This window comes from Amborella trichopoda, chromosome 13, assembly GCF_054954075.1.
Source record: "Amborella trichopoda isolate Santa Cruz 75 chromosome 13, AtrichopodaSantaCruz75HAP2 v2.0, whole genome shotgun sequence".
NCBI lineage: Eukaryota > Viridiplantae > Streptophyta > Magnoliopsida > Amborellales > Amborellaceae > Amborella > Amborella trichopoda.
Window position 1 is genome coordinate 50,216,608 of NC_142348.1, and position 12,899 is coordinate 50,229,506.

Here is a 12,899-nt window from a genome sequence, read left to right on the forward strand (position 1 = left end):
GTCATCTACAAGTAAATGAAGATAAGATGTGCGCTTTCTAAGAGAGATTCGTTTAAGCGAATCTTAGTGTATAGCATACTCCTGCTGGAGGAAATTGTAGACTTTCTCCCTCTGACAAAACACCACTTTGGAAGATTGGTGTCTGACATTTTGAAAATTACCTTAGAATTACTGATTATAGTTATTTGAATTCTAACCTCTAGGAAATCATTACCTTACCATATTTGATTTAGCAAAAAGGTAGCATAATTATCCTTTGGTTTTCTTTTTGAGAGAGAGAGGGGTGTAGAGAATCCTTGGTTGGATGCTAGAGAGAAACCTTGGGTGTAGAGAGGCTTTACGAGAGACTGAGCTTGTGTCTCTATTATCTAAAGTAAAAGTTATCTTGTAATTTTTTTCACTGATTAGTGAAAATAGATTGGTTATCTTCACTTGTAGATATAGTCACATCTGATACGAACACATAAAATATTTATATTCTTTTTGCATTATCTCTTTCTTTCTTTGGTTTTTTTGCTTGTTTCCGGCTGTCTTTCTTTCGCTCTCTACTTGTCAAAAATCAACTAGTTGAATTTTAGTGTTTCCGTGTACAACATCCTTTGCGAGTATAGAAATGTTTGGCATTGCTTTTTCCTTTCCTTGACCTAGTTGACACCTTATATTATAGAATTAAGTTGCACATAAAAAACCCATTGAAAAAGGTTATTTTGACGTTGGAAAAATATCCAATTGATCATCTTGATGTCAATATGTATAAATATGAAAAAGAAAAATATTTCAATTCCCAAAAATAGTATTTTCAAGATTTTTATGAGTTTATATATTTGCTTGATTTGAGCTGCTTTTGGAGTTTAAAAATTTTAAAATTTAAAATAAAAATAGATTTTTTTTGGCCATTACAAGGATTTTCAACACTACAATTATATCTTCCAACCAAGTTTGGATTTACAATTTGTTTGAGGTTGCATCCTTATACAATCCACACCCTACTTTGGAGAGAGGGGCATGGATAAGGACACTTGGTGCTCTTTCACCATCATTTCTCCGTATTGCATTCCATGGTCAAAAGCAAGAGAGGACTTTTAGAATTTGGATTGAAATGACTAAAATACCTTTGCGCTATTATGATGAAATCATCACCACGATGACCATCATGCCAAATGATGGGATGAGGGTTGTCAACCCACCATGGTTATAGTTTTTTTTTTTTTAACAGTTAAAGTTTTTTTATTGAGTTAAAATGAAAAATACAGAAAAAGAAAAAAAAAAAAAAAAAAAAACAAGAAGAAGAAATAGAAGAGAAACAAACAAGAAGGAAAAAAAAAAACAAAAGAACAAATAGAAAGGGTGGGAGGGCAAAGAGGAGGAACAACCTCCAATTATATTGGACACGTTTGTGATAGGGCTGCCCTATGTACAACACAAGCCTCCAACAAGTAATGATAATAGAATATATTAGACCCGTTTGTGATAGTGCTGGCAAAGGGCCGGGCCGGGCCGGGCCTTGTAAAATTAAAAAAATATAAATAAAAAATAATGAAAAATTATGGACTAAAGACCGGCCCAAGACTCTCTTGGCCTTGCCCTCGGGCCAGATTTTTCTCGGTGGGGCGGGGCCACTAGGCCCATTGCCACCCCTAGTTTGTGACAATGGTCTTACAAATAAAATTGGAGAAGTATATCCTAAAACAAGGAGGATATGATCATTTTTGGCTGTTGGATTTCAAGTCATGCACCTGGAGTGTAGCATAGTAAGTAGGCTCAAATGAAAATATATTTCATATTTTAACCTTGAAAAAAGCCCTGTTGATATTAAGGCTAAAGACTGAGGGGGCGTGACATTTATGCATCACCTTGGAGGCAATTATGGTCTTTAAAATATTTTTGTTAAGAAAATTTTATATAAAACCTCGAGCTTATAGTACAAAAGTAAGGCTCACCTATAATAGCCACGTAAAAAGGTTGTTTCGATGCTGGAAAATTCTCTAATTAATTATTTCGTTTTACATATGAATATGGAAAAGAAAAAAGATTTCAAGTTTGAAAAATAATGCATCTTGTAATGTATTATTTAAAAGAAAAAATTTATATAAACTTGACACCCTAAACAATCAAATTAAGACACATCTCAAAAAATTTAATAGAAGAAGTTGTTTAGATGCCAAAAAATCCTCAAATCCTATCATCTCGACCTTGCGATACATGGATTATCTAGACTATCAATTTTAAAGATTTTTAAGTATTCATAGATCTGTTTGATCTATACTATATTGGAAGCTTTAAATTTTATAATTAGAGATGAAAACAAATTTTCAGGCCATCATAAAGATTTTTGACATTGAAATATCTTTCAATACCATGTGAAGGTGCACGTTAGTTTAACTGTTTAAGGCTTCAGCCTTATACAACCGACACCCTTATTTAAACATTTTATTTATAAAATTTTCAAGTGTTTATAAATCTGCTTCATCTAAACAATTTCAAAAGTTTAACACCAGCACTATATCTGCTAGTATAATTTGGTAGTGCCCCTTAGCTTTGATTGTTTGAGCTTGAAACTTTTTATTAAAAGGTAAACAAAGATTTTTAGAACCAAGAAGTTACACTCACAAACGAACCTCGACTTTTTGTTTTTTCCACATCCGCATGTTTAATTTTGAAAAGATTCTCATTGTTAAAAGGGTGCAATTGGCATACGGATGCATCCGTAGGTGTAGAGGTAAGGTGCACCGTCAAATTTTATCATGGTATATAATTTTGATGTAAAATGTTCTTAGGATTATCCCAAAATCTATTTTTATGTCTAATTATAAAATTTTAAATTTAAAAAATGGTTAAAATTAAGTAGATCTATAAACATATGAAAATCTTGAAAATGGACCGTGTTAGATAATATGTTGTAAAATGCACTATTTATGAGACTTAAAATCCTTTTATTTTTCATAGTCATATATCTCAATGTTGAAATGATCAATCACAGGGTTTTTCAACAATAAAACTATATTTTCCGATGGAGTTTTGAGGGGCATCCACAGTTCTACATTATAAGGTAGTATACTTCTATAAATTTTTCGTTATCAAAAAGATACATTATTTTCAGAGCTCGTAAATCTTTTTTTTTTTTTATTCAGATCCTATAGTTTTTAAGGTCGAGATGATTGATTCAAGGATTTTTCAACACCAAAATTGTATTTTCAAATAGATTTAAGGTGACACTATAAATAGTGAAAACAAATGTATTTTCCAATGAGAGCAATGTAATGACTGGATTGGGCTATGGTGTCCTTATTTGCCATATACAAAGGACATCATATATAAAGGATCTTAACCGTCCATTGATTGGGTGAAAGGTGATATGGAGAGAAATTGGGATCCACAAGTAGGGTTATATCCTATTTTGATCGATTATACTCCTTCCATAACCATCTATCATCTTAATGGATGGTGACCACCCAATGGACTATGATTTTATGAGTGTACAACATTATGATGTACGTGGAGGCTTATGCTAGGCACCCTCCTTATACTATAGAAGTAAGGGGCACCTTTGAATTTTGCTTGGAGATGTAGTTCAGGTATCGAAAATCGTATGATGGCTTGAAAATCTATTTTTGTCCCTAGTTATGAAATTAATAGTTGCAAAATGATACAAATTAATGATTTATAAAAACTTGAAAATCTTGAAAATAGATGATTTAGATAACTTGTCACAAGATACGCTATTTTTATGACTTCAAAATCTTTTTTTCTTCATATCCACGCCTCTTAAGGTCAAGATGATCATCTAAAAAGTTTTTCCAACATCAGAACACTCCCTTTTAGAGGATTTTTTGAGCTGCGTCTTACTTCAATAGTATAAGATTGACACTTTATATAAACTTGGGGACCGCATTTCTACATTGCTGGTCCCCCATGGTATAAAGTATCCATCTTTAAGATGAATGCAAATAGGTGGTCCATCTAAAAATAATTAAAACTAACGGTCCAAATATTTTTTATTAGAATTATTATTTGTAATTTTTGAAATTTATTTATTTATTACCTGCCCTTAATAAGTCAAAAAAATCCCTCTCAAAAAAAGATCTTTAAGAGGTGACTTATTTCTAAATGGACTCATAGAATCGTGTCCTAATCTTTTCCATGATATAATTTGACTTATTATATGGTCCTACGAATTGCATTGTAGGCAAATTAGTATCTCTCTGTCTCTCTTATCCAAAGGCTACGATTTTCTCTTAGTTTAGTATGCGGTCTTCCTAATTGCTTTACAGGTAAATTAGCCTCTCTCTCTCTCTCTCTCTCTCTCTCTCTCTCTCTAATCTTAACAATAAACTTTGAGGGCAGTAGCTTCAGTAATTTAGGAGCGGCTGGTTTTAGCTGACTGATTAACAAAAGTTTCGGCCACACTTTATGCTCATATTCAGGCCTCTGTGGTGTCCCTACAGCTGATGAGGCCAAAGCTCGCAGTCTGCTCCAAGGATTGAAATTGCTATCAAGATGAAAGGGTAGAAAAATAATTGAACGAGATACATCTAATGTTATTAGCTTGGAGCGAAGGAGAATTCAATAAACCATGCAGATTAAGGACATTGTTTCATGAAATTCGAGATTATTTGCTAGTACTAAATGCTGATCTTCGACATTGCTGCCGGGAGGCTAATGAGGAAGCGAATTGTTTAGCTACTGGGGGATTTAACTACTATTCTTTGGTAGTTAATTTCTGCCGGTGACTCTTTTATTCTCCTGTATAATTTGCAAATTTTTACTGGTATTAATGGAAAGCTTGTGTTAATGTTAAAAAAAAAATTAAATTAAATTGTAATGTGGAGGGGAAAAAAAACAACATAGTACTGTGGAGGAGTACAGTAACCCTTAAGGATTTGTTGACTAAAGAAAAGTAATGTGTTTGGTTGAGATACCTACTCATGCCTTTTTTTTTTTTTGGCTCATTCATATTAAAGTTCCCAAGATATTAGCATATAACATTGTACCCAAAATAATCAATTTCTCTAACAATTATATATGGCTCCACCTCTTGACCTTAGGCCCCTATATTCTTTCCCCTTGTCCCCAACTATACAAAACTTCAATTGTACACCCATATATAATTGTTGCAAATCTATCAATCTAATATACAAAGGGGGAAGAGAGAGAGAGAGAGTAGAGAGGGGTGGAGAAGGTTTATATTCTAGAGAGAGAGAGAGAGAGAGTTCTGATGAGAGAGAAAGAAAGAGGGGGGACAAAGGGGGAAGAGAGAGAGAGAGAGTAGAGAGGGGTGGAGAAGGTTTATATTCTAGAGAGAGAGAGAGAGTTCTGATGAGAGAGAAAGAAACAGGGGGGGGGGGGGGGGGGGGGAGGCTCATGTATGCTACATGGTACCACATAAAATGCACCCTCTCAGGACTACCAGAATCATGACCCAGCATCAATCTCTCTCTAAAAGACCCTTACCATCAAAGCATTCCATTTTCTCTCTCTAAAATTTTTTATCTTTGTAGCAAATCAGCCACCAAAGTTCTTGAAGTCCTGGGGATTGTTGTTAACCCCAAATCTCCCGCCTTTGTCTTGCAGCCCTCCCTGTCTCAAACCAAGCGTCAGCGACACGTCACCTGTCTGCCCTAACCGTACGGACCCACCATAAAGAGCGTCGGCGCCGCAGTTAAATAAACCGCCTACGGTTTCGCTGACAGCCATAAAACCGCTAGCTGTTTCACTGGCTTCCTGGAAACCGCCACCTGTTTCCGTGAAATCCGGCGGTTCTTGTAACGACGGGTGGGTTGGGGGGGGATTTGTAGGATTGATAATGGTGCCTTTAGTCATATTGTTGATCTCTTCGGCTCTGTTGAGGGATGGGATTGCAGACGTGGAAGGCTTTGATTGGTTTTGGGCCTGGGCCGGGCCCGATGCCTGGGCTTGGGCTTCTTCTTTGCTTTCTTCTTGATACATTTCTTCGACCATTGGTTTCCAGAGCCGAACCCTTGCGTTTATGAACCAGTTTGAGACCTGGGAAAGAGGGGTGGAAACGGGAAATAGTTAATGAAACTCTCACTCACGCACAAACACAATCTCTCTCTCTCTCTCTCTCTCTAACACACACACAAACACAAGCAATCTCTCTCTCACTCACACATACAAAAGCGAAGCTCTCTCACACACGCGCAAATACAATGAATCATTGAATCTCTCTCTCTCTTTCTCACACGCACAAAATGAATCTCTCTCTCACACACACACACACAAAAACACAAGCACTATGAACCTCTCTCTCTCTTTCTCTCACAAACACAATGAATCTCTCTCTCACACACACACAAGCACAACGACCCTCTCTCTCTCTCTCTCACACACACACACAAACACAATGAATCTTTCTGTGTCTCTCTCACATAACACACGACACAATGAGTCTCTCTCACACACACACAACACACAATGAATCTCAAAACACACACACACACAATGACTCTCAAAACACACACGCACAATGAATCTCGCTCTCTCTCTCTCTCTCTCTCTCAAGCACACAAAATTACCCTCAATCTCTCTCTCTCTCTCACGATAAAATGAATCTCCCCCTCTCAACAATAATGAATCTCACTTCCACACACAAACACAATGAATCTCTCTCTCCGTCTCTTTAACATCACACAGTCAAACACAATGGATTTCTCTCTCTCTCTCTCCCTCTCACAAAAACAAAAAGAAAAACACACACAATGTCTCTCTCTCTCTCTCAGACAAACACACATACACACACACGCACACACATACACAAACCATGGGTCACTCTCTCTTTCACACACAAAAAGAAACACACACATACACGCAAACAATAAATCTCTCTCTCTCTCTCAAAAGCGCCAACCCATGGTTCTCTCTCTCTAGGTTTCTTTTTCTTGGTTTCTGCAGCATTTAGAAGTGGTCCCCTCTGCAAAATTTTCTTCATGACATCGTATCCCTTTCACATATAAAAACAAAACCAAAAGTTTGCATAGAAAATTAATTTCTTTCCCTTACATGTTTTTCAGCGAGGAAACCATTTTCTTCAGAATGTTTATTTCCCCCTATTTAATACACCTCAGAAAATGCAGGTTTTTTGAAAGCGATGTATTCTTCTTGTTGTTTTTTTGATAAAAGCACAAAATTTTATTAAATTCTTCTTGTTGTTTTGCATATTATTTATTACCGTGTTATTTTCTTATCTTTTTCTCAAGAAAATCTTATTTTTCTTTTCATGGAAATAGAGTTTATAAAGATGGTGACATTTTTGCACCTGATTTCGTGATAAACCAGTCTGTCGAGCTAGCAAATGCTTGTCTGCATCAGTTGGGTACCTGAAATTCACAAAAAAAAAACCTTTAATTAGTTCTTTTTTAAAATTCAAGGGACTCACTTCAGAAGAAAATACATGATAATACATTATATATATATATATATATATATATATATATATATATATATATATATATATATATATATATATATATATATATATATATAAGAGAAATTTATTAAAATACTGATAAGAGACGATTTGTTCAACAATTTACCCTTTTATATTCAGTTAAAATCAAGACCATGTACTTTTTTAGGGGTGCTTTGATATTAAATAAAAAAATGTGTGCCTTCCTTATGATCGTTAGAGTCTTTTTCCAACTATTTCGGGTCAGCTACACAAATCCTGATTTGTCATTCTACACCATCAGAAACCACACCCCAGTGAAATTAAATCGAAAGATATAAGTAAAATGTTAAATTATTCCTCTAGTATGTGTAGCTTGTTATTTTTTCTAATTATCAGAATAATAAGAGGAGATTGAGAAAATAATTAATACATTGAAAAACGACCATAGAATAAAATCAAATTCTATACATCACAAATAAAAAAATACTTTTTTGTTATATCAGAAACAAGAAGCCTATATGCAAAATGAAAACAGATGAAAAGTGAATTTTAATAGTTCACACTCCATGAGAACTGATGAGTTTTTGAATTTTTTTGCCATACATTATCATGATATCCAAAACCTCACGAATCCAAGAACTTAGGAGTGGTTTTTTGTGAAAATAAACTTTTGATTCGACAGACAACTCAGAAGCAAGCTTAGAAAGAAAACTTCAAGCAACACTGAGCCAGGATTATGAAAATTTTGTAGGTTTTCAAACTTTTGAAAAACCCTAGAAAAATTCAAGCAAAATCATCTAAGATTATTTATTATTTTCCCTCAAATATAAATAAAGGAAAAATAGATGGGTGATCTGAGCTCAAGGCTAGGTGGTTAGGGTGGTGTGAGGTTCTAACTTGTCCTATTATTGTTAGGAAACCCTTCCCTGTTGAATTACCCAAACAAAATACCCTTTTACGAATCAATTTGAATCTAGGTGGTCAGGGTACCGTAAACTGACGCCTTGAGTTTCATTTCTATCACGAATAGTAGATCATTTCCCAACTGAATAACCCATGAAAAAAATTATCTTACTTTTTTAAATGGAAAGGTTACAGAACTCGGCGAATTTTGATAAGCTGGCCAAGTCTTTAATAACTCTCCTAAGTTACTGCACACTAACTTAGGTGTTTCAGGCTCCCTAATTGTTTAAAAAACTCGGTCGAATCTAAGTCGGACTCAAAATTTTGAAAGACTGATGAAGAGATCACATTCTAAAAATAAAGAGAGAGAGAGAGAGGGAAACATACGGATGAAGAAAGTGTTCAAAGAGCCATGCTCTTAGTATGTTGACAGATCTCTCAGGCAGACCTCTTTGTGGCCTCCATGCTTCTTGATCCATCATACCCAGTTGATGAAAGGCCCTTTGTTGCCTCAAGCTTTGCTCAAGCAATTTGAGTCTCGGTGTTTCTCCCTTGGTTACACCTGATCTCTCCCCTTCTTTCTCTCCCAAGAGCTCAGAGATGAGCTTCAACTGGCCATTAATGGCGTCTCTCAGGCACCTGAAATGCCTCGACATCGCCTTCTGTGCCAATACGGTGTACGGGGTTGCCGCTCCGATGCCGACTATCGAGTCGAAGGAGTTCACCACCATTTGCATTTGGTCGCAGTAATGGCTGTATCTCCTGTCTACCTGCAGCGGTAGAGAGAGAAAGGTGAGGATGGTTTGGTGAGGATCTCCTCTCTCTCTCTCTCTCTTAGATCTCATCATACAATACAAAACAAAAGGTAGTCTCTCTCTACAAGTATTACACAGCAAACAATAATCTCTCTCTCCTCACACAATACAAAACTTACAAATCAAACAAGAGTTTGTCTGTCCATGACAAAGAGATTACGCAAACGAAACAATACTCTCTCTCTCTAGAGATAGGTTTCTAAAAAAATAAGCAACCTCAACAGACTCCACAGTCTTCTTTGTGAAGCATTTGACGGTTGTTATATGCATGAAATGAAACAAAAGGGAGAAATGTACACACATGGAATACTGGTGGTTCAACATTGCATTTATTTTTGCATTCATCGATAATAGTACAAATTAAATCCTGTATTGATGCCTAGGCAGCTGCAGAACTAACTCCAAAAATAACTCTCTTTCTCTCTCTAAAAAGCTCTCTCTCTACAAAGCTGTCTCTCTCAATGTCTTTCACTTTGTTTCTTAAATTTTTAGTTTGGTGGTCATTGATTTTCAACTCTAGAGTTCAGGATCTGCTGTTTTTAAAGCTATTCATTCTGTTTTTTTCTTTTGCCATTTTCATAATGCAAGTTTTATGGGTGGTGATTGATACTTGGTATCAGAATACCAGTGTACTCTCCCATCGCCTTCCTGTTCACACAACTTCTGTTGAGTTGTTGCAGGTTCAGTTAGCGAGAGAAACAATCGTTCACCTAATGAGAAAATGGCATCAAATGAAAAGGAAACCCCTTCTGGCTTTCCCCAAAGACCCGAAACAGAAGGAATAAATAAATGGGGCGGAGGCTAGAGAGAGAGAGAAAGAGAAGAGAATATACCAAGAAACAGTAGGCCTTCTTTAAGCAATTTATTTACTATTCTATTCACTATCGTATGAGGCTTGAGGTCAAATATGGATCGAAAACACACTCTCTCTCTCTCTCTCTTCTTTCTCTCTCTAAAAACTTACCTTGAATGGAATGAATTTCTTGGAGTAGCAGCCTGTGGCTTTTTCAGAGACAATAAAAATGAAGCATTTTTTTTTAGGGGGTGATGGCGATTTCCCCAATCAAAGGGTGCTGTCTTTTCTAAGTGGACATTACCTTGTATGGCAACCGCTGAGGTATACAAAAACAGTATACTCTCTCTGATAAATCACTACCATGGCAGAATCACGCAAAAAGCCTATAGCAATAATCTATGGAAAATGAAGCAAAGGAAAAAGAAGTCAAAAAATAAATTAGAACCATGAATAGTAACTAAGTTTTTCACAGTAAGAAGTAATGCATAGGCCCCTGATAAGAAAACAGTGAAGAGGACCTGAGGTTTCCTTTGAGAGAGGAAGGAGAACGAGGAGAGAGAAACTACTTTCTCTAGAGAGAGGAGAGAGAGGGGGGAAACGGAAGAGAGAGAGAGTTGGGGATTTATTGGGCTCATCAAAAACACGAGATAGAGAGAGAGACAGAAGAGATGTTATCTAAGCACATGCAGTAGAGAGCTCTCATCTAGAACCAGAGAGAACGTAATCTGGAGAATTGCTCTGAATTGCACATGCAATAGAGAGAGAGAACATAATCTGGAGAATTGCCTTGAATTACTGAGAGAGAGAGAGAGAGAGAGCTCTTCACATGCACGAGAGTGAGAGAGGAGAGAACTTTGTGTGCTCTTCGACACATGCACCCTACTTTCTAGAGAGAGAGAGCACTGTGCTCATTAGACGTGCATAATTAGGGTAGAGAGAGAGAGAGCACTGTGCTCTTTAGACGTGCATAGTTAGGGTAGAGAGAGAGAGAGACTTGCCTCATCAACCATAGACAAGAGCTTGGCCTTTCTCCGCTGGTGCTCAAACCGATCCGCCGAAGAGAGAGGAGGTGGCGGTGGCTGCTCCCTTGAGCTCGAAGAAGTGGATGCGTTATTTGCCCCCGAATTCGAACCGAAACCACTACAATTCCCTTTCAAAAATCTCTCCTTCCTCAATCCTCCAAATTTCCCTCGCCCCACACTGCAAAACTCCTCTAGAAGCTCCATTGCTGGTCTCAGATACCTCGAATTCCTTAACCCCAAACTGCTATGGCTGAAACTCGAAGCCCCCGCTTGATAATTTTGGTTTTGGAGCCCCGAAACCGCCATTGATGAAATCAGAGAACCACCATTGTTGGCCTGGTTATTAGCCCCATAGAATAGATTCACAATCCCGTCCATTCTCAATTCATCCTCTGGTTTTGGACCGGATTTTACAGTTGGGTTTTGCTGCATCATATCCAGGTGTCTTAGAGGAGATAGAGAGAGAGAGAGGGAGCCATGATCATTGCTTTCAAGGTCTTGTAGCAAAACTGGGTAATCCAAGAAACCCTGCTTCTGATTCTGATCAGGAATCAGCATATGGAGCTCAGTTTGGCCAGACCCCTGCTGCGGCTCTGTCTCAGAGCAGCCCCTACTGTTTCTCTCTCCTCCGACATAGTTTCTCTCTCCTCCTGGATTCATCAGATAAAGCTGCATAGCTTGGCCATTAGCCCTTGCGTTGTTGCTCCCACTGCTGAAACCGCCATTAAAGCTCCAATCCGAGCTTTCCTGATGTGGGTTCGAGCCATGGCGCCAATTGGAGCACCTTTGAGCCATGGCTAAGAGGTCAGAACCTGAGTTGTTGAAGTTGAACATGTCCGACAGGACCATGGTGGGCTCGAACCCATGGACACCGGGCTCGATGGTGGGCTCGATGTGCTCGAACCCGGCAGGGTTCGAGTTTGTCGGGACCCTGAGCTTGTCTCTCCGGCTGCGCTGCGCTATGTGCGCTCCGATCGTTGATGGTTCGGGTTCGTCTCCTGAGTGTCTCTCTCTACCCAAAGGGTCCTGGAAGAAGGTCGAGGACATAGAATTGAGGTCCTTTTGAGCCCGAAATGATGGGTTCTGGTGCTCGAAAAGGGCCACTACGACCATGGTGAAAGCTGGTCGATGAGAGAGAAACTGGGGTTCGCCATGGCTACCTGTAGAGAGAGAAAGACGTATAGAGAGTGTCAGTTTCTTCTTTCTAGAGAGCGAAAGCGTTACTACTACTTTCCAGCAAGAGAGAGAAACAGCATGGCTTCCTGCAAAATAGAAAGAGGTAGCTTCCTTCTAGAGAGAGAGAGAGAGAATATGGCTCCTAGAGAGAGAAAGAGAGAGCTTCTGGCTTCCTGATATACAGAGAGAGAGAGAGTGGTCAGTATGGGGATCTGAACAGGAGAGAGAGACAAAGATGGGTCTTTTTCTTCTCTTCCTTGTGTGTGTTTCCTTTTCTCATGTGGGGTGAGGATTTCCTTTCTTTTTTTTTGTTACCTGAGTTGAGTGTCTGTGGAGACCCTCCTTTCTCACTCTAGATTGCAGTCTCTCTCTCTCTAAAACCACACACAAACACTCACTCTCTCTCTCTCTCTCTCTCTCTGCACTGTCTCCACTGCACTTCGTGCAAGCCCTCCTTTTCTGAAAGTCTCTTTCTCTCTCTATCTCTTCTCGTAAGTCGCTCTCCTCGCTTTGATACCTAGCCCCTCTCTCTCTTCTGCACACACTCTCTCTCTGTCACTTTCTCTCTCTTGTTGCAGTCGACAATCACCCTCTGATAAATCTTAGAAAAAAGCAAGCAAAGGAAAGGAGAAAGAGAAAACCAAATGAGACGTCGCTGTTTTATCTCTCTTTGCCCCCCACCCTCTCTCTCCCTCTTTCTCTCTCTAAGACGCAATCGATCACGCACGTGCCTCAGGCCCCGCTTGATTTAGTGTGCGGTCTCTTTGCACGTGCGACTTTGA

General features: G+C 38.3%; 1 protein-coding gene across 2 annotated transcripts; it reads right to left on the bottom strand.

Annotated features, from left to right (window-relative positions):
• Positions 1 to 4,905: 4,905 nt before the first annotated feature.
• LOC18445954 (BEL1-like homeodomain protein 4) lies at positions 4,906 to 12,748 on the bottom strand. 2 transcript variants are annotated; one of them, XM_088856834.1, is made up of 5 exons: positions 12,433 to 12,748; positions 10,918 to 12,101; positions 8,696 to 9,078; positions 7,274 to 7,334; positions 4,906 to 6,003 (listed from the first exon to the last, which is right to left on the bottom strand). In XM_088856834.1, exons 2-5 carry the CDS (start codon positions 12,052 to 12,054, stop codon positions 5,503 to 5,505), a joined length of 2,082 nt encoding a protein of 693 aa, XP_088712960.1. In that variant the 5' UTR covers positions 12,055 to 12,101; positions 12,433 to 12,748; the 3' UTR covers positions 4,906 to 5,502. The 2 variants fall into 2 exon arrangements, with proteins under 2 accessions (XP_088712960.1, XP_088712961.1); XM_088856835.1 differs by lacking the exons at positions 10,918 to 12,101; positions 12,433 to 12,748 and adding an exon at positions 9,243 to 9,294.
• Between the last annotated feature and the right edge of the window lie 151 nt (positions 12,749 to 12,899).